General features: G+C 43.5%; 1 protein-coding gene across 1 annotated transcript in view; it reads left to right on the forward strand.

The window, feature by feature from the left end:
- Nucleotides 1-946: 946 nt before the first annotated feature.
- TMEM101 (transmembrane protein 101) overlaps nt 947-20,560 on the forward strand; it is a 157,400-nt gene continuing 137,786 nt past the window's right edge. Inside the window, exon 1 of the mRNA XM_069634339.1 lies at nt 947-1,188. Coding sequence (XP_069490440.1) covers nt 1,058-1,188 — 131 coding nt within the window. The 5' untranslated portion in view covers nt 947-1,057. The remainder of the gene's footprint in view (nt 1,189-20,560) is intronic.

A 20,560-nucleotide genomic window follows, 5' to 3' on the forward strand; every position in this document is an offset into this window, starting at 1 on the left:
GGGGGGCTCACTGGCAACCATCTACAGCTAGAAACTACTGTAACGTTTCCCAACGCCTCTCTTTCTGCTCACCCTGCTCCCTGTGCCTTCTGGTTCCCTCCCTTGCTGGCTTCACAACATCACACCTCCCAGGGCAATTTTATTTGCACCCCGGGCAGCAGCTCAGGCCAAGCTATCCCGGGAGGATAGCACAGCGGCAGCGTGCGCGTCTTGGAAGCAAGACGACACAAAGCAACAACAGGTTTGATCCCCGGGTCCGCGCTTAGAAACCTCCGAGTGTTTAAGCGCGTTATAAATACGTAACTAAGACAAAGAAAAAATCTAATCTTAATCTGTGTTTCCTCTGTAACAGCGCCTCGATGCCTCATGGGCTGCAAGTGCGCTTAACAAATGCAAAATAAATAAAAAAAAAAAAAGAAACAGGCCTTGAACATGCGACAAAATGCACCACTGATATCTAATGTGTGTTAAACTACTATTTACATATAATTAAATCTACAAAATGTCCTTGCACGCAAGTAATTTCAGGCATTACAAAATGTTCCCCGAAAGGACTCTGATGACGTGCAGTGTCTGGAGATATACTAATGATAATTGCTCACCCTATGGGAGATCACCGCTTTTCAATCCCTGGCATTTTCAGATATAATTGGTAGCAGGTGCTTCAATTGACAAGAAACAGGACTACAACTTCGAGAATGCATTAATTTCTGGAAAGAAAGCAAGGGAGTGGATATTCTCTCCGTGGCATGGAGTCGGGTCGTTTCATGTGCTTTTACATGTGTTTTAAAAGTGTTATATTTGTTTTTGTTAATCATCCTCTACCCTTCTCTCTTCGATCCCACTTTTTCCCATACTATCTCTCTAATCAGTTGCCCACCCGAATCAAACACAACTTTTCTGTGCAATTGCCTTTCTCCATTCAAGCTACCCTGCTCCACGAACTTAGAAATCAGCAAACCTCTCAGAAGAGTTTCCGTTCGGAAGAAGTACACGGACCGGAAGAGCATCCCGTTTCTACTGCCGCCGGCTTCGGAAGGATTGTACCCTTTCCAAGATGGCGTCCGATGGCCGGCGACGGATTCTGCAGCTGCTGATGCGCTTCGGCTCGGTGCTACTGACTCGCTTCCCCTTCTGGAACTGCTTCAGCTTGCTCATGCTGTGCGCCGAGAGGGCCGATGCCCGGAGGTATGAGGAGCGTGGGGCTAAGGGAGAGCAGGAACTTAGGGAGGCAGAAGTGTGGTTAGACAGTTAAGGTTTGGTACAGAGTTGTCCCAGGGGACAAGAATGGGCGCTGTTTTATGACAATTAGGATGAGAAATCTGTGCCTACGTAGAGCGCTCAAATGCGGTCCCTCGTCAGGCAAGAGTGTTTCACCTAGTAGTTTTCTCATACGTTTGAAAATGTGGGTACTGTAGTCCGTAATTACCTCCGCGCATAGAGACATGTGGGCAAACGGATGGATGCAACCCGATAGCTGTCAAGTGGCCTCCTGTCATGTGACACGAATACCTGCCTACCTTTACAAAACCCCAGATCCAGAGATTTCTGCTGCACGTAACGTGCACGCCTAACTCTGCTCTAGTATATTCACAACTCTGCCCGTGCCCCACTGCCACGTTAAAAGAGGGATGTATGTATACATATAGTATGGCTTCACGCTGGCATCTTAACAACTCTCATACCTTACCATGCCATGAAAACATTCCACAATAAAATTTCGATGCAGCCGCTCCCGTCTGGAGATTTTAGAAGTTTACAGGGAGGGCTTCACGTTTAAATACAATTTAGCTTTGATTGCCTTTTCAACCGCTTTCAACATGGGGTTTTATCATGGAGGAAAAAAAGTAGCTTCATGTTCAAGATTTAAATGTGCCGCAAAAATGCTGCAAGAAATACAATTTTGTGCCGCAAAACTTGCATTTATGCCGCAACATTTTACATTTCCGGCTGCAATATCCTGGAGTGTCTGGTTAGTATAGAAAATATACAGTGATTGTAAGCGTTTTGTCATAGCATGTAATGTGTCAAGTTAGGCGTGAGGGTATAACATATGTAGTGTATAAAGTCATGAAAAAGGCATGTCATATACGTCTCCTCTAAGTGAGGTTTAATTTTGATAAGTGTTTATACAGAATCTATTTATGGGTCATGTACATTTTATACACATATGAAAAATCACATCAAAGTCACCGTTTCCTTTAATGAGAGCTTTCATATGTACAGTAGCGTAATATGTTGAATGCCTAAGCTTGAAAAAATTGAGATATTAATATTTTCATGGACTATAATCTGAGTATTGTGCCTTATCAAAACATTCAATGTGGGAATTAGTTTTTAATGCGCAACGAATATCAGTAAACTTGGCAACTATAAGGTATCTGTGTAAATGAGAGTAGTAGAAACTCTGGAGCGTAGGAAAGGGAGGTGTAAATAGTGATGAGCTTTAAATCCTAATTGTGTAAATATGTATATGATAAGATGTTACGCTTTGAATACGGCGGTGTCTATTGTCTGACTAGTGAAGTGGAACTGACCAGGTGAACTTAACATATTTAAGATGAATGGCTAATTGAGAACTATTTTGTTGTTATGAATTGTTGATTGAGATCTACTTTTATGTTTATGTATTATGTGGATTTTAAATGTATCTGAAGATGTTAACAGACAAAGCAAGAATTTTATGTTGGAAAAGTTGTATTATAACTAAACCAACTTTGAAATAAAAAAAAATACATTTTCACGTACATGCATAATTCGTATAAAAGATGCACGTTTATTGTACACATGCCCGATATATAGGTAAATGTTATAACTTAACACAAAAACGTGCAGTGCATCAATTCATTATAAGAATGCAAAACATCTTGAACATGAACCACTTGTTTTCCCCCAATGAGAAAACCCATGTTGAAAGCTGTTGAAGAAGCTATCAAAGCAACATTTTATTTAAATATGAAGCCGTCCTGCAAACTTCTAAAATCTCCCGGCGGGAGCGGCTGCATGGAAATTTTGCGGCACAAAATTGTATTAATTGCAGCATTTTTGCAGCACATTTTTTGACTGTAGGGTGTGTGATTAGCACATTACAGGAAAGAGGCAGTAGTGTGCGAACATTTTACATTTCCTGCAATATCCTGGAGGGTTTGACTAACTGTACATTTATAGGAGATGTACAGTATACAGTAATATACATATGAAAACTCGGTTTATAGTCATAAAGTCGAATGAAATATCGAAAGTCATGTCTAAAACAAAAAGTTTGGTTGTTTTTTGTGCGGAATGGGGGTTCCCACCCAAAACCCCCCCTTTTTTTTTTTTGTACCCCTTTTTTTTTTACCCCCGGAACCCAAAAAAACATGTAAAATAAAAAATTCGACACTTTTGTTTTCTCGGCGTTATTGTTTAGACATTTTTTGCAATTCGACATTATGACTGCACACCTGAAAACTCACATCAGTCAGAACTGACTTTAAGTCCTTTTTCATATGTAATTGAAATGCCTAGGAGATGACATTGCATACATGCACAAACTGTAACATGGGCCGGCTCTTGCCGGATCCGAGATCCGGCATCAGATGACTTGCAGGATCTCAGGACCCAGCTTGCCTTAGCCCTGTCCTGGCGCCAGAAACATGGGACATGCTCTTTTGGCTCGGCCCCCTACGCATGCACACAGCCGCCGCCTTCATTGCCGCCACCATTTAAAAGGCTCCACTGCAGCGACAGCCAGGTAAGCATGATGCCTGCGCTCGGGCCCCCGCATGCGTGGTCCACTTCTGACTCTGCATTACTAAGCCTGTCCTTCTACACTCGGAGCAGATTACGTTCTGAGCCCCCAGCCTGACAGAGCTGGGGGCTCAGTGATCTAATCTGCTCTGTGTGCTCTAGTATACAGAGCAGATTAAATTACAAAGCCCCCAGCTCCACCACGGACAGTTGTCCCTGACAAAGCTCGGGGCTTGGTTATCTAATCTGCTCTATCATGCAGAGCAGATTCGATAAATTGTCTTTTCCAGAATTGGATTCTGGTATTTGTGGTCTCTGTCCAATGGCAGTCAAGATGGGGCTTGGGGGAGATAATGCCACAATTGTACACGTTTTGCGTAACATAAAATATATTTGTGTGTATACCTTACTATGGTTTGTGTACTTTTCAAGACTTCTTTAAAAACAGAGTATTGTATTGTAACCGTGGGGGTGAGGAGGGGAGATGAGCCTACAAGTGAGTCATGAATATTTGCCCAGGATGTGGCAAGCATGTTTGCAATCCTGGACTTTGAAGCAGTTCTTTATCCCCGATTGTGGCCATGTGCTGCTTTTCATTGCACAAGGAAAGGATTCTTGTGGTGTTGCTTTTTTTCAGAGGACAGGTGCAACATTCCACACCCTCGGGTGTTTTTGAGGCCAGCAGGCTTGCTCAAGTGTTAGGATTTCATCCAAGTAGTCACGTTCCCAGTGTTGACGCTTACCCACAAGACCACATAAAATTGTCATCAAACATGTCTCATATTCTGATTTTGTTTTCCAGGCAATATTGCACTATGGATTGCTATATTTAAAAGGTGAGCACCTTTGCCAGCATAGTTGTTGGAAAAATCTCATCTCTCAGTTTATTCCTCTGGCAATGATAACATATTTTGGGTGCACCACTGCCATGGAAGTGATTTAAAGTGGAATTGTTGTACAGTGTGGAGTTTGGAAAGAAGCAGCATGAAAGAAACTGCACCATTATTTTGAACATTTTTCTTTGAGCGTGGCTCAACTGCCAACCCCTCCCTCCCTCTGAGCCCCACCTCCTTGCAACTCCGCCCCCACCCTTTGTGGGATCTCCCTTTAAATTGTTTCCATTTCCACCACTGTACACAATACTCTCAGAAGATACACTTGTGCGACATACACTCCTACACTATATGCCATACTCCCCACAGACAAGCCAGCTGAAATGATTAAATAAAGAGTTGAGGTTTACCTGTCAAAATGTAAAGTTTTGAAAGAGTGGGAATAACAAAGTTATGGTACACACACTCACTGTAAGCTGCTACAAGCTCAACCAAGAATGATATTTGATGTACAAACACTCATTCCATATCACTATAAATCCAACCTGAACACTCACTTCAACTGTTGTATTGATGTAACCTGCCTAATACTTGAGGTGAGTGTCCAGGCTGTGTTTATAGTAGTATGGGGTGAGTATTTATGCTTCGAGTTTCATTCATGGTTGAATTTGTAGTTAATTTTGCACCATAACATTGTTATTCTCACTCTTTGTTATTCCCAATCTTTGTAGACTTTAATTTTTGTTTGATTGCTACAATCTAAGATGTAATTTGGTCACATGTTACATGTGAATGTTTAATGCCAAGTATTTCTGGAGATTTATGTTGACTTGTAACTTTGGGATCTATATAGCTCTTAGCATTTTAGGTTATTCTTTGTATTTACTGTTTGCTTTCCTGATTCAATTGAAAGCTTGAATGGAATTGATTTTGTATTTTAAGTGAACAAAATGTGTACATGTGTTTCAAGAAATTTAGTTTTTTGCACTAATTGAAAATCATTTGGGTATATTGATTGGTCAATAAAGCAATATTTTTTAGATTAAATTTTTTTTTTTATGATCAAGTATCATCACACGATTAATGCTCATATTTTTAGATTACACCTTGGGAACATGTTGTTTCCCTTTGTATGGACAGAGTCTGTGTAAGAGTCTTGAGTTTTAAAACGTATTGCCTGAGTCCAAATCCTGCTGTCAGATAACACTCACATTTGTTTAACTTTAGAAAGGAATTTGATAGGGACATTAAATAGGATAAGTGAAGGGCATATTGTAGCCAACTTGGATAGTATACATTTAGGACCAAATAAGCTAACCTCATCTTTACCAGGATTAATTTGTAGGCAATTCTGGAACATCCACAATGTCACCTCACTAAGACAGTTAATCAAATCCGTTAAAAGGACATTTTTTTGTTCTGATTCATACTTGTGCCTGTGTAAGAATGGTATCTCGGCCCATGTTTAGTAAAAATGATAACTAGTGGTCTGATGTGAATATTACATAGCAATGGACATGGGGGATGAATGCTGCATGTCATTTTCTGTAGGAGAAACAAAAGGAACACTCTTAACCTCGTGTGAGCTATCCAGTAAGAATGAACAAAACAATTCCCTAGCATGAGCTGTGTGAGGAACCTGAGGGCGTCCTCGCTTCTTTCTCCTCATCCTCTGCTGAGGTGGCCAGCGAATGGCCATCGCTCTTGGATCCCAATCCTGGGGATGGAGAAGCGAGGGAGGATCACCTGGGTAAAGGAAACTTGAGGAATGGCAGCAGGATGTCCTTGGGTGAGACACACTATCCCCCATTTCCATTCCATGATGAACCCTTGCTCCCATCTGCTTTTGTGGGATATTGCTATCCTTTTTCCTCTGCTCAGTAAAACCTCAAAAGGCATTCTAAATATGGGAACCTTAGGAGGACAAAGAAGGGGGGATCCGCAGGGATCATCTTCCCTCCCCCGTCCTTTAGAGACTATTGCAAAACATCTCCCCTTTTCCCCCCGCATTTAACCCATATAGTACTGTGACGAGGAAGAGGCCTGGAGAGTGTTTTAAAGGTCGGGTATGTCTCAAGTGTTCCACTAATAGAAGTCAGGCAATTACAGTTTGGGACTCACACCTGCAACCTGTCAAGCGGTTGCAGGTGTATAAAAAGGGAGGAGACCAGCAGCAAGGAGACCAGCAGAGCATCCTGTGTGCGAGGAAGCAGCCAAGGTGGGTCCTGCAGGATAGCCAGGATGCTGGCAGCTGACACCAGGAAGCTGTCGAGCCCAGGGCCAGGCAGGCTGCGAGAAGTCCACAGGTGTAGGAGCCTCATTGGTCTGAGGTTACAGCCCGAGCTGTGGCTGAAGAAGAAAGAAACAAAGTGACTGACAGCATCCGCGGAGAGGGTGGAGCTACCGGCGGGAGACGGAGAGAGACTGAAGGGCTTACAAGGCTCGCGGTCAAAGGAACCCATTTCGGCGGAGACGAAACCGAAAGCTCAGCTGCCCGGAGGAGACGCCAGGGACCAATGAGTGGAGAGGGAAGATCACTCAAACTGGGGAGCTCTTGGGGCCTGTGGGGAAACCAAAATGACCTGCAGAATGAATGAATGAAAAACCATAAGCAAGTTGAAATAAACAAAATACCCAAATGTATACATTTTTATTTTGTACGAATGTTAAATTTGCCCGAATTTCGGCCAGCACCATTCGCACGAAGCCGAACATGAGGAGCGGGGAATGCAGGAGTGTCCACCCATTCCCCATGTTCGGCAGGTTGATTTGGATTGTTGAATCATTTTTGGGTAGTTTTACAAAGTCGAATTGCGGCGAAATTGACTACAGTCAATTCCGCTGCGATTCTTTAAACTTCGGTAAAACAACTCAAATTCGAAATAACCCCCAAACCACAGGCTGCGAGACAAATAAGAACAAAATATAATGCACAAATGGCAGATTAGCAGATCACTGATATTGAATACAGAACTGAATTAAATCTTTTGGCAATATGACCCAATGACAAGTGGGTGTGAAATTCATATACTGTATTTGAAAAATAAGCACCAGTCGTATGAAACGCAGAAGGAAGCAAGTATGGAAGATTGCAAGAGTGCATGGATGCAAGGTGGTGAAGGAACGGAAACCACCACAAAGTGAACTGTATGAGAAAACACATTGTGGCAAGGACAAAGACTGGCAAAGGACGGAACACACTGTGCCAAGGCCAAAGACTGGCAAAGAAATAGAAGGAACACATAGCGGAAAAGCCAAGAGGCTGACAAAAAGCCAAGCAAGTTTGAACCATCACGCAGATACCCAAGAACCTGTGTGGGCTTAAGAACCTAGGGCTCCTGATTGCGCAACCTGTAATGGGTGGACCGTGTGGTCTGACAACTGCGCCTAGGCCGGGGGATACCCCAATTGTGAAAGCCATAGAGGTTGCTGAAGTGAAACAAGAGAAAGCAATCTGATTGAACTGTTAAGAAACCATAGGAGTGTAAAGTTGTTTGAGCTGTTTTTAAACATTGAAAGATTGAGAAAAAGTACAAGTTGACTGTCTTGATCTTGGGGAAGGGATCCCCGAGGTTTTGTGAAACTTTCTTGAACTTGGTGAAGGGAACACTGAGGATTTGTGGTCTGTCTTGAACCTAGGAAGGGGAGCTGAAAAGTAAGCCAGGAACTGGAATAAGCTCAGTACTTATTTTATTTGGAACACTTTCTTTTATTGCTGACATCTCTACACATTGTTTAGCTTTAGTTGTGAGAGCAAGTATAGGTTTTGGGCACAGACTTTTAAGTTGAACTTTGTGACTCCGACTTTCCTTAGTTTCTTTAGGTAGGTAAATCCCACCTTAGTATAGGGCGAATTAGGCCTTCAACCATCCTGACATTTAAGATAATAAAACAATTCTGTTTGAGCTTTGAATCTGTTGTCTATGTCTTGCTTCATAATGCCTTCACAGTTGACAAATTAATGACTTCTGTGAAGCGACAAGCATTAAGTCATGATTGACCGTATCGAAGGCTGCCGATAGGCCTAACGTAACAAAAAGCATGGATTAATACTGGTCAGCTGTCTTTAAACTGAGAGTAACACTGTTTCTTTTCCATGATTGGGGCAGAAACCAGACTGATAATCCTCCAATATTGAGTATTGTTCAATAAATGATTAAAGCTGAGAAGCAACTATGTATTTCCTAAATTTTAGTTGACCAAATAAGGCCAGCCAATGGTATGTAGTTACTCAAAAGCAACAGGTCCAGCAATGCTTTTTTTCAGCCTTCAGACAAAGATTTATTAATGAGTGAAGTGTTCTGATATATACACTTTAGAATGGCGGAATCTGAAAAAAACAAATGCAGTGATTGTAACGTAATATAAGCATATTTCAATTGATTTCCATCATATATATACATATATATGCACATATATATTCCAGCTTTGTTAATAATTAAAACCAACTACACACATGTGTTCTGTTTTAATAATTGGAGCATCATTAAGGTCTTGCTTTCTAGAATTCTGTTTTATGAAGCTGACCTGAAAAATACTCAAATCATATCAACTTCACAAATATATAAATAGACCTGGAAATATGATAAGCAAAAATGGGTAATTTGAATTTATTACCACCCATTCCCATCTGGTATGCCAGTATACATTCTAGAATGCAAAGTAATGCAAGCCTAAAAAATGCAATTGTGCTTTGAAGACTTAAATGGGCATCACAAAAGAGTCTTTGATAAGATTCCCCTGCTTGTAGTGATTGGGTGGAACAAGGGTTCTGGTTATTTTATACACATAAATAGTGAAGAAAATGTTAAATGCCATAAAAATGCAAACCCTTCTTTATATTTGTCAAATAAGCACACATCATGAAAATGAGACCATTTAAGTTTTTGTTTGTGGGTAACTGACAGAATGCTATCTGCAAGGATGTGAATCCTGAGTTTTTATTTTATTTTTGTTATAAAAAATGATTGTGGTTTTCTCTCAGCTAGTCAGATAGAGAGCCCTGCCAAAAGCCCCCACTTTCAAAATGCTAGATGCTAAGAAGTACAGTTCCCACTACTTTGCTGGGTTTTGTCTATTGACACATCATGAGCTGCAATGCGGTTTGGCAACATGACAGACCCTGTGTAGTAGCGTAGATTTCTAAACTCTGACCTGTGGACAGAAGTTTAGGAGGCCACCCTAGTTTAGTGGAACAGGCGATCCTTCTGGACAAACCAGACAAATCTACGGTAGCACAGTAGCTTGGCAGGCAGTCAAGGCTAAGTCTCAGCAGGGGTGAGAGTGATCGGACGCCCACAATGAACACTCACAGTAAAACTCCACAGATACTCTTAGACCATGGGTGCACAACATACGGCCCGCGGGCCAGTTGCGGCCCGCCATGCTCTTTTGTCCGGCCCGCGAGGCACAAAGACTTTCCTAATGAAGGGCGGCCCCGTCCGCCCTCCATTAGGAAAGTCTTTGTTGACTTCCGTGCCGGACAAAACACTGGCCCTCATTGGCTCAGCACACACACGCACCACGTTGCTCCTACGAGCCACGTAATGCGTGTGTGCTGCACCAATGGAGGGACAGCATTATGGCTGGCGTGGCCCATAAGGCTTGATGCCGGAAGGCATTTCAGTCTTTGACCACGCCAGCCGTAGTACGATTCCAGCTTACCTGCCTGCCTTCCAGCACGTCTCCGGTAAGTGGTCTGTTTGTGTTTGTGTGTCGGGTCTGTTTTGCTTTATGTTTGTGTGTGTATGTTGCGAGGGGGGGGGTCGGATGTGTGTCGGATGTTTGGTTTTTAATGTTTTTTGTGTCTATGTTGAGATGCGGGGGTGGGGGGGTGTCGGATGTGTGTCGGATGTTTGGATTTGAATGTATTTGTGTGTATGTTGAGATGCGGGGGTGGGGGGGTGTCGGATGTGTGTCGGATGTTTGGATTTTAATGTTTTTTGTGTGTATGTTGGGGTGGGGGGGTGTTGGATGTGTGTCGGATGTTTGGATTTGAATGTATTTTGTGTGTATGTTGAGATGTGGGGGTGGGGGGGTGTCGGATGTGTGTCGGATGTTTGGATCTGAATGTATTTTGTGTGTATGTTGAGATGTGGGGGTGGGGGGGTGTTGGATGTGTGTCGGATGTTTGGATTTGAATGTATTTTGTGTGTATGTTGAGATGTGGGGGTGGGGGGGTGTTGGATGTTTGGATTTGAATGTATTTTGTGTGTATGTTGAGATGCGGGGGTGGAGGGGTGTCGGATGTGTGTCGGATGTGTATGAATGTTTGGATTGTAATATTTTTTGTGTGTATGTTGAGATGCGGGGGTGGGGGGGTGTCAGATGTGTATGAATGTTTGGATTTGAATGTTTGTGTGTGTGCTGAGTTGGGGGTGGGGGTTTGGGTCTGTATGTTTGCATGTTTGAGAGTGTGCTGAGTTGGGGGGTGGGGGTTCGGGTCTGGTTGGGTGCTTGTGTGTGTGTGCTGATTTGGGGGGTGGGGGTTTGGAATTGGGGGGGGTGGGGGGTTCGGGTCTGTATGGGTGCATGTTTGTGTGTGTGCTGAGTTGGGGGGTGGGGGTTTGGGTCTGTATGTTTGCATGTTTGGGAGTGTGCTGATTTGGGGGTGGGGGTTTGGAGTTGGGGGGGGTGGGGGGTTCGGGTCTGTATGGGTGCATGTTTGTGTGTGTGCTGAGTTGGGGGGTGGGGGTTTGGGTCTGTATGTTTGCATGTTTGAGAGTGTGCTGAGTTGGGGGGTGGTGGTTCGGGTCTGGTTGGGTGCTTGTGTGTGTGTGCTGATTTGGGGGGGTGGGGGTTTGGATAGGGGGGGGTGGGGGGGTTCGTGTCTGTATGGGTGCATGTTTGTGTGTGTGCTGAGTTGGGGGGTGGGGGTTCGGGTCTGGTTGGGTGCTTGTGTGTGTGTGTGCTGATTTGGGGGGTTCGGGTCTGTATGGGTGCATGTGTGTGTGCTGAGTTGGGGGTGGGGGTTCGGGTCTGTATGGATGGATGCATGCTTGAGAGTGTGCTGAGTTGGGGGGTGGGGGTTTGGGTCTGTATGTTTGCATGTTTGAGAGTGTGCTGAGTTGGGGGGGTGGGGGTTTGGGTCTGTATGTTTGCATGTTTGAGAGTGTGCTGAGTTGGGGGGTGGGGGTTTGGGTCTGTATGTTTGCATGTTTGAGAGTGTGCTGAGTTGGGGGGTGGGGGTTCGGGTCTGGTTGGGTGCTTGTGTGTGCTGATTTGGGGGGTGGGGGGTTCGGGTCTGTATGGGTGCATGTTTGTGTGTGTGCTGAGTTGGGGGTGGGGGACATGGGGCATAGTGTTTGCTTGGGGGTGAGGGGGCCCTGGGGCATAGTGTTTGCTTGGGGGTGAGGGGGCCCTGGGGCATAGTGTTTGCTTGGGGGGTGAGGGGGCCATGGGGCATAGTGTTTAGTTGGGGGTGAGGGAGCCATGGGGCATAATGTTTGGTTGGGGGTGAGGGGGCCAAGGGGCATAGTGTTTGGTTGGGGGTGAGGGGGCCATGGGGCATAGTGTTTGGTTGGGGGTGAGGGACATGGGGCATAGTGTTGCACTCCAAGAGTGAACCCAATAATAAAGCTAAAACAGGCACAGTTAGGAGATGTTCATCTTTGGCTTTTTGAGGAAGCCTGACTCAATGAAGGCCATACTCCTCTTGGGCAACCCAAATAACGGCATGTCCAATCTAGGGTCAATAAAATATATATAAGTTGATTAAACAGGCGATATACAATAACTAAATTGAAATAAATGATAACAATGGAAAATGTATAGTATAAAATGTAAGTTTGAAATGCAATAAAAATCGCTACCCCTCAAAAACATATTCTTTTTCCATGTGTTTAATACAAATTGGGGGTTGAAAAAGCCTCCTGACATGTCCCGCCTACCGCCCCGCCCACTTTTACTTTTCGGCCCACTGTAGCCCTCATGTAAGGTACTTTCGGCCCTCTGTCAAAATCAGTTGTGCACCCCTGTCTTAGACAGATGTATATCAAAAATACATTTATTATAAGCCTTTATAACAAAACATGATTAAATCACAGTAATAATAAAAGTTACCACACACGCTTTTCACTATGTCACATATATACAAAATGCGTTTTGCATAATGCTGATAAAAGGGGAGAAAATAACCGCAACCTGCAACAGAAAGGGCTAAGTTTAACAACAATATTGCATTAGGCAGTTCTTTCAAATCAATCCCTATCTTATGCAGTCCAGCCCTAAGAAGTGAGGAGCCTTATGCTCCAACTACTGCAGTGCGTTAACAAAGCACGGTCATGCGTAAAGCGAAAATCGGGTTCTGTTCAGGAAGGGGGCTGAGGTGATGAAGAATAAAGCCTTACTCCTTGACGAGGGTCTACCCTTGCAGATAGTGACCTTCGGAGTTCGGGAATAGCTGGGGAGCGCAGGCTAGCCCTGCCAAGGTGAGTATCTTTTAAGGGATTTGGATGTGCCAGGGGGCCACCGGTAAGTGATGAAAATACTCACTGGCCCTCGACACAGTCCGGACCAAACTTTGCCAGTTTATTCCACTTCGCTAGTAGGTTTCACCCCTGTAGTTACAATACGCTCCGGGTCTCAGCAGCTGCGGGATGGGACTCTCGTTGGTTGCAGGACATTAGCCTTTTCTCAGCTCTCGAAGAAAGGAGAAGAATAGTTCCGGTGCAGCATGTCTTGGGACATAGCGGGGCAGGTCTGCAGGCACTTACAGCGACAATCGCCACAGCGGGGCAAAACGGGGACCACAAATGCTCGCAGCGTGGTGCACTCTCATAAAATTGCGACCCAGATGAGCTAGGAGTTTTGGCAGAAGAGGGCCCAGGACCACAAGTAAGCAATAATGCCCAAAGTCTTGAGTCTCAACTCGAGATGCCTGCTCTGCTGTGCAATACCTCGGGTTTGAGCTGGTCAGTTCACTGGATGGCCCAGGAACACTTCGAAGAAGCTCTTTGCGAGGGTAAGCAGGAGTTGCCGAAAGTAGTTGGTCCCACTAGTCCAGAGGGTCGATGCGCCCTTGCATGCCTTCTTGGTGTGATGCAAAAGCAGGGGTCTGACGGGACAACAGCAGGGTCAGGGTGCCAAACCTTCCAGCACGTCTCCAACGGTTCCACAAGTCTGCTCTTTCGTTCAGGATACTTGGCTTCTGCTGTAGTTCGGTGTGAACTTCAGGTGATCAACCTGCAATGGATGCAGAGCCCCTTCTCTTATCCAAGATTTGTTTTGCGCCCAAATCTCAGATAACCAATGCAAGAGCCGCTCTCTTGCATGCACGCTAGGCATGCGTCATTCTTGCCCCACAGTGGTTCCAGTCATTCAGGCCTACCAGACATAATGGCACCAGTAGTGTGGATTGGGACCAGACAGTCCCAGCCCTCTTCCTGGGCACTAGCACACGTGACATGCAGGAGCCCGCGAAAGATGCGGCCTTCGCTGTAGGCTGCATGCCCAAATAAGGACTACCTAGGTCTCTCTACCTGGGGGAAGGCAATGGGGGAAAAAAAATGCCAAAGGACAGAACAAAACACTTCATACATGGCCATTTTCAGCAGTGGTCAGTATTGGGCCAAATGCGGTATGGTCCATAAAAATGAAGTAAAAATACATCAAAAGTAAACTGCTGCCACCAGTTCGTCCTAGGCACACTTGTACACACACCAAAACGCCCATAGAGGGTGGCTAGGGCCATAAAACAAAAGGACCCCTATGCGCGGTACTGTAAAGTATTTGGCACATAGATAAAAAGTTACAAAGAAATGGCAACATAGTCGGAGACTAAGGGAAACATAGTTTCCCGTTGCTGACCTCCTGGAGGATGGGTCAGTTTACCCATAACAAATGAACGCAACCCCAGAGGAGTGCAGCTGAAGGCTGTGCTCCACTGGAAAAAGTCAGGTTGGGTAAGCCAAACAAAAGCAAAAGGTTTGGGGGCACTATAAATTGAAGGAAAATTGCACCTAAGGGAAATATTTCCTACGGTGTGCCATTCAGACAGCCAGCTGAAATCCAATTACTTCCAACAGCTATGGGGCTGCCTTGTATCCGTGTTCATTATGTCTGGTGGCAGCACTTTGGGTAAAAATAGATATATATCGTTACTTCTGTTCTGATATAATAGCAGGTGAGGAAGTACAGTTAAAATGGCCAAAATCCAATTGGATGTAATCTTATTATTTACACATGGTTTTGAATGGACATGCAGGGCAGAGCCATTTCTTTGGCATCTGACATGTAACATTCACCCACTACATGTGGTGGGCCTTGGCCAGGATACTATTGGTTTTCTGCTGGGAAGCTGTGGCACTTTCCCCAGGGGGACAGGACATACTTCCTCTAAGGGTGGGTTGAGGACAGGAAGCTTCCTTCAAAGGAGCCTTTGCAACACTACCGCCTCAGCAGATCCCATGTGACCGCTCACTGGCCTTATTAATTTCCACCAGCAGATGTCCAAGAATGTTATCATTCTGTCAATATTGGCTTTATTTGCGTTTTATCCCTTGCTTGTTAAATAAGCACACAAAAAGTTATTCTTAAAATAGACTCATAAATAGAAGACGTAGCCAGGTAGCATTTTCATCTTGGTCTGACACACTTTCTTTTTTGTAGTACAGGCATCCCAAGAGTATGTGGTGAGTCCTCCATGTTCTAATCCACACCAGCACTTTCAAGGGCTCAAAATTAAGATTGGATAATCGGGAGCTTAAAGAAGCTCCTGGGTATTGTGAAACAGGCATGGTATCAAGAGAGACAGACTCAAAGATAATTGTTTCAATAACGTTCTTGGGTTGGTGTAATGCCTAACTGGCCCTAACACTAAAGCGATGGTTCCCTTAACTGATGTTTCTAAGGGCCGTTGATCTCTGGAGTCCAAATAAAAATCTGTCTAAGACTATGCTTGCCCACACTCTTTGACAAAACTGTTAGGAAGTCTTATTAAAGTAAAAAGTAGTGGTTCAACAAAAATAGACAACCAGGATTGGTTTCAGGTGGTCTTCTAACCAGTTGTAGGTTGATCCGCTTCAAAAGATCGAGTTTACTCAAAAAGGACTGTTCATAGGACCATCATAAGTCAATGTTCTTGTGCCTTGGGGTTCCCTTCCCCAAGCTTCAATTCCATCAGTAACACAAAACAAATCAAGATTCCACTTTTGATAGGCCTTTTAGGGTTCCCTTCCCCAAGCTTAGGCCTCTTCCAAGTTCAAATACAGGTTCAGCTTTTAGGCCTCTTCGGGTTCCCTTCCCCAAGCTTGGGCCCCTCTTATGTTTCAAAGCAATAGTTGAATTTCTCAGGATGTACCTTTCTTTCGTATACAGTTCTTTAAAGGGGTAGCATCAGAGACCTTTGAAAACACCAGGTTCTTGGCTCCTCCCAAGCGTGACCACTCTGAGCTTTAACCCCTCTCTGTTCTCTTGAATTCTTACTCGTGCCCACTGGCACCTTTCTTTCCTTTTCCTGCACATTTGCACCTTCCTCTCCTGCTTGTGCCCCCTGGCACCTTCTTCAAACTTCTCCGTGCACACTTGCTTGCACTCTGTACCTTTTCGATGCCCACTGGCACCTTTCGCTCGCTGCCTCTTTATTTAAAGTTCTTTCACTTTGCGCCCCTTGCGCACTCTGCTTGCTTTCTCTTACATTTATGGTTATGTGGGCCTGAAGTCAGGGTCTCACCACCTGCTTGCCCCTTGGGGGACCCTGCACAGTTCCCAAGGGAACAAGAAATGTTCTGACTGCCAAAAGCAGGCTGCAGGGTGCTTCGCGCCGGCTCTCTGGAGACAAGACTTAAGTTGCAGCCCCTCAGAAACACCGGGCCATCCTCTCAGCACGCCGTTCTCCACTGGGCTGTTGATCCTGCTGCTCCTGCTTTGTGACTTCTCTGGTCCAAACAACGTCCCCAGCTATCTCGCTCAAAACCTTGTGTACAACTACACCTTTTATAGTTTGAAAAGCATTTCAGTGGACTCGGGTGTGAGTGATAATTGGTAAATGCCTGACTCTATCAATGGGACAACTAAGCTTCTTTCTATAGCCGGTTTCTCTTGTACTCCCCATGTTATTCCTATGGGAAATCTTCACTACTCCAGGTTGGCTCTTCCTCGTCCTATTATTTGTTGTAAATGGGGCGCTTGTGATGGTATGGGCTGGAAATACCCCATGAAAGCTGCGGGAAAAGGTTTTAAGGTGTAATGGAAAAAGGGGGAATGCCATGTCTTGCTCTTGGATGTTCACCTAACAATCCCGCGTGACCCTCCACTCAGGTGATCCTCCCTCGCTTGTCCACCCCCAGGGTCAGAATCCACAAGCGATGGCCCTTACCTGGCCACCTGACTAAAGGATCCCGGGGTGTAGGTGGGAAGAACAGTTGGGTTTCTCACAGTATCCAGCATTAACTAGTGACCAGGAGCTACCCAGGGGTAACAAGGAGCTAGTACATAGCTTTCTGCAAATCGAACTTCCATATAAGATGGAAACCTATAATTCTGTCCCTTATTTATGACCCCTTATGCTTTAAATGTTGTATAGATGTGTCCTAATGTTTGTTTATAGATTTCCCCAAACACACAGTTAAATTCACATAGGTGTGTTTTTTCTGCATCCGTTGGCGTGGGGAGCCAAAAGTAGCTACTGGTAGCCGTTTGTGTGAAGCTAACCAGGCTCTTCTAGGCTGCAAGCAGGAACTAATTAGCTCCCAACTCTCCTTAATTTCGAACACTTTTTATTGATATTACCCTTCATCTGAAGCACCTTGAAATGGTTGGTAGCTGATCTAGAAAAACTGGCCCTTATTCAAAACCAAATCGGTGTCCTTAAGTAACGGACACTCCCGTTCCCTGCACATTATTATTGCTGATGTGTGATCACTCAAAAAAGTGTCTTTCATATCATGAAATCTATACAGTTCAAAAATTACATAATCAATACAGATTTCACATATTATATATATATATATATATATATAATATTAATGTTTTATTTTCACCTAATTAATAAAAAATGCAATCCATCAACAGATTGCTCAACGTGTTTTGGGGTATTCCTTAATCAGGAGCATTATTCACGTTGTAACTTTTTACTCTTTCTGTATGCTTCAACCATCTGTGGAATAATACAAAAATAACTGTCAATACTTCTTAACGAATCATATTTATATGGCACAAAATCATTAACTCCCTATGGGTGTCTGTTACCATTTACCTGGCTGACACTTGATATATGTAAGTTTGTCAGATTTGCCTCAAATTTGTAGGTGGTTCTCCCATAATCAACATTCATCTCAATCTGTATAGTGATAAAGTATGACATAAGCTCACTCACAAATCAAGTTGCTAAATGTCTCTTATATTCGTAGTAGATTCTAGTTCTTACCTCATCTATATGCAGAAATCTGCATCTTAAAAAGTGGCCTGGTCCATAAAGGACTCATCCGGTCTCCAATGTGACAATATCTAGATATATCTTTAGTTCACTCATCCTTAATTAGGGAGTGAGATGTTAAGATGATTGTAGTGGATAGTTCACTCACCCTTAATTAGGGAGTGAGATGTTAAGATGATTGTAGTGGATAGTTCTTGTTCAATAGGCCAATGCCTATAATGCATATGCTGTCAAATAAAATATGTAGATAGTATTAGAACTACTCCATTAGGTTTTTCTTGTGATTAGAATATCTGTTTACTACATTTCTGCAATAGGGAGTTAAGAACCCTCATAGTCAACAAATTATATGTTATAATATAAGGTTGAAGAGTCAAGATTAAAGATTCTCTGCAGTGTCTGCTCGTGGCAGAACTAAACGAAACATTGCGATTGCAGTCAAAATGGCCACTTTTGGTTTATCATGTCAGCGTGATGCAGCTTTGTCACGACGTGGTGAGGTCATAGAGTGCCCCGTCAGTGCATTTATTTATACCGGTCTCGCAGATATTTATTTTTAAGTAGATGAGGATCTAAAATGCCCAATGTTCTAGTTTCTCATTTTGACAGACTTCACGTGGCAATGGTCAGTCTGTGAACCTATATCCAGATTGAATAGTGTATTGCGAGTTAGTCAGCCAGGTATTAATGGGTACAGAAACCTAAGTTTGTTCAAAGCATTCATAATTCTCTCAATATACATGCCCACCTATACATTTATACATGCATTAACACCAATTGCAATTTTATTATGCATATTAACAATAATTAGGATGTCCAAATGTACCAATGCTTTGCATAGTTCTACGATTCCAGTTATTACTAGTACCACAAAGCCAATACATATTGTCAATCTCTATTGATGGTGCAGGTAGGTTTTTTCACACAAACTGCATTGATTCCAAGATTCTCCATCTTAGTTGCGTATTCTTCATGGAAAGTATAGTTCAGATCAAAATTCACAGGGTACATAATTATCAACTACAATTCAAAGTGATAATGGACAAACTAGTCCAGAGTATAACATATAAGAGTGACAATTAAATCATGTTCATTTTTATAATGTTACTCTGATAACTAATTTTCTATGATCTCGTCTGCTCAGCCTCATTATCAGTTGAAATCCTATGTTTGAACTTGTTTACTATTTAGAGGCATGGTGCCAAGGAGAATTCTTCATTCAATCCTGATGGTGCCAAAGTATCCATTTTATGGATCCCAAACATGTCTCTTGTAATTAGATAATTAAGGTTGCCACCTCTTGTTGGTCTATGTATGGATTGAAGAACAACAAATCTTAACATGGGCACTGTATGCCTCATTTCACCAAACGGTCTTGCTACTGGTGATTTCAAATTCTTGGTCCGAATATTCGACTTGTGTTCATTCATCCATTCCTTAATTATTCTTGTAGTCTGTCCTACATATAATTCCCCACATGGGCAGATCAATCCATATACAACATTCTTTGAATCACACATACTAAAGCGTTTAAGTATGATCTTACGTTCTGTACTAGGATGCCTTACGTATTCACCTTTCTGAATGTTATTGCAGCTACTGCAATTCACGTGCCTTGTTTCGGTTTAGCTAAAAAGGTTGGTCTTGAAGCCATACCCCTCTCTGCTTTCACTAGAGTGTCCCTGAAATGTCTCCCTCTTGTGTAGGCTACCATGGGCTGTTTTGGGAAAACTGGCTAGTTGTATGTCCAGTTGTAGTATCTTCCAATTTTTCTTGAGTAAACGTGAGCTTTGTGCACTTTGTTTTTAGAAAATGTAATTAAATGGATTAAAGTGGGATTATCTTCTTGCCTTTTTGGTCCTAATAGGGTTTTCCTGGTAGTTGAACTGCATCTCTGTTGGGCCTTATCCAGCCCTTGTTTTGGGTGTCCCCTATCTTTCGGTTATTCTATCTCTTTCTCATAATGAACGCTCAATACCTTTTAATTTATTTTGGCAATAAAGTGCTAGCTGAAGAACTGTTTGCTTACTTATTGGACTCTTCTAGGCTACCAGTAGATTGTGGCACTCTGGGCAGTGTTTGGTATGACGACCAGTGCTCTCAAACAATGTTCAAGTATTGTGTCCAATTTTGAGGCAGTTTTAGCCAAACATATCTTGCTGCCTTACTGAGCATAGCCAAACTGATCATTGATTCATGCGCCATTGCCAAGATCTGGCTCAACGTTAAGCGGCCAATTGTAGAATTCCATCTCGCATCACTGCCAGCCCCGTTGCTTATTTTTTTTTTACATGGGCGTGCCAGTGTTGGCTTGTACTGAACATATCACACAGGTATTTGTTAGTTGATGGTGGCTGACCTCTGCCTCTTTGTGTCATGCTTTCGCCAGGCCGAATCTCCACTCCTAACCCATGGATTACTGCTTCATATGGACGTATTTTGAGGCCCTTTTCCATGACATAACACATTTTCTATGGAAACAGTCTTTGTCCCTTCAAGGGAGGCTTCCTCAGTGTAGATCAATGCTGCTATTTCTCAACTGTCCCTTGGAAGGAAATAGGTTTCTGTGGACTTTCATCAGAATTTGACAGGAAGTGTAACAAAAAAAAAACCGCACGTTTAG

This window comes from Ambystoma mexicanum, chromosome 13 (assembly GCF_040938575.1).
Source record: "Ambystoma mexicanum isolate Mex_15411 chromosome 13, UKY_AmexF1_1, whole genome shotgun sequence".
NCBI classification, from domain to species: domain Eukaryota; kingdom Metazoa; phylum Chordata; class Amphibia; order Caudata; family Ambystomatidae; genus Ambystoma; species Ambystoma mexicanum.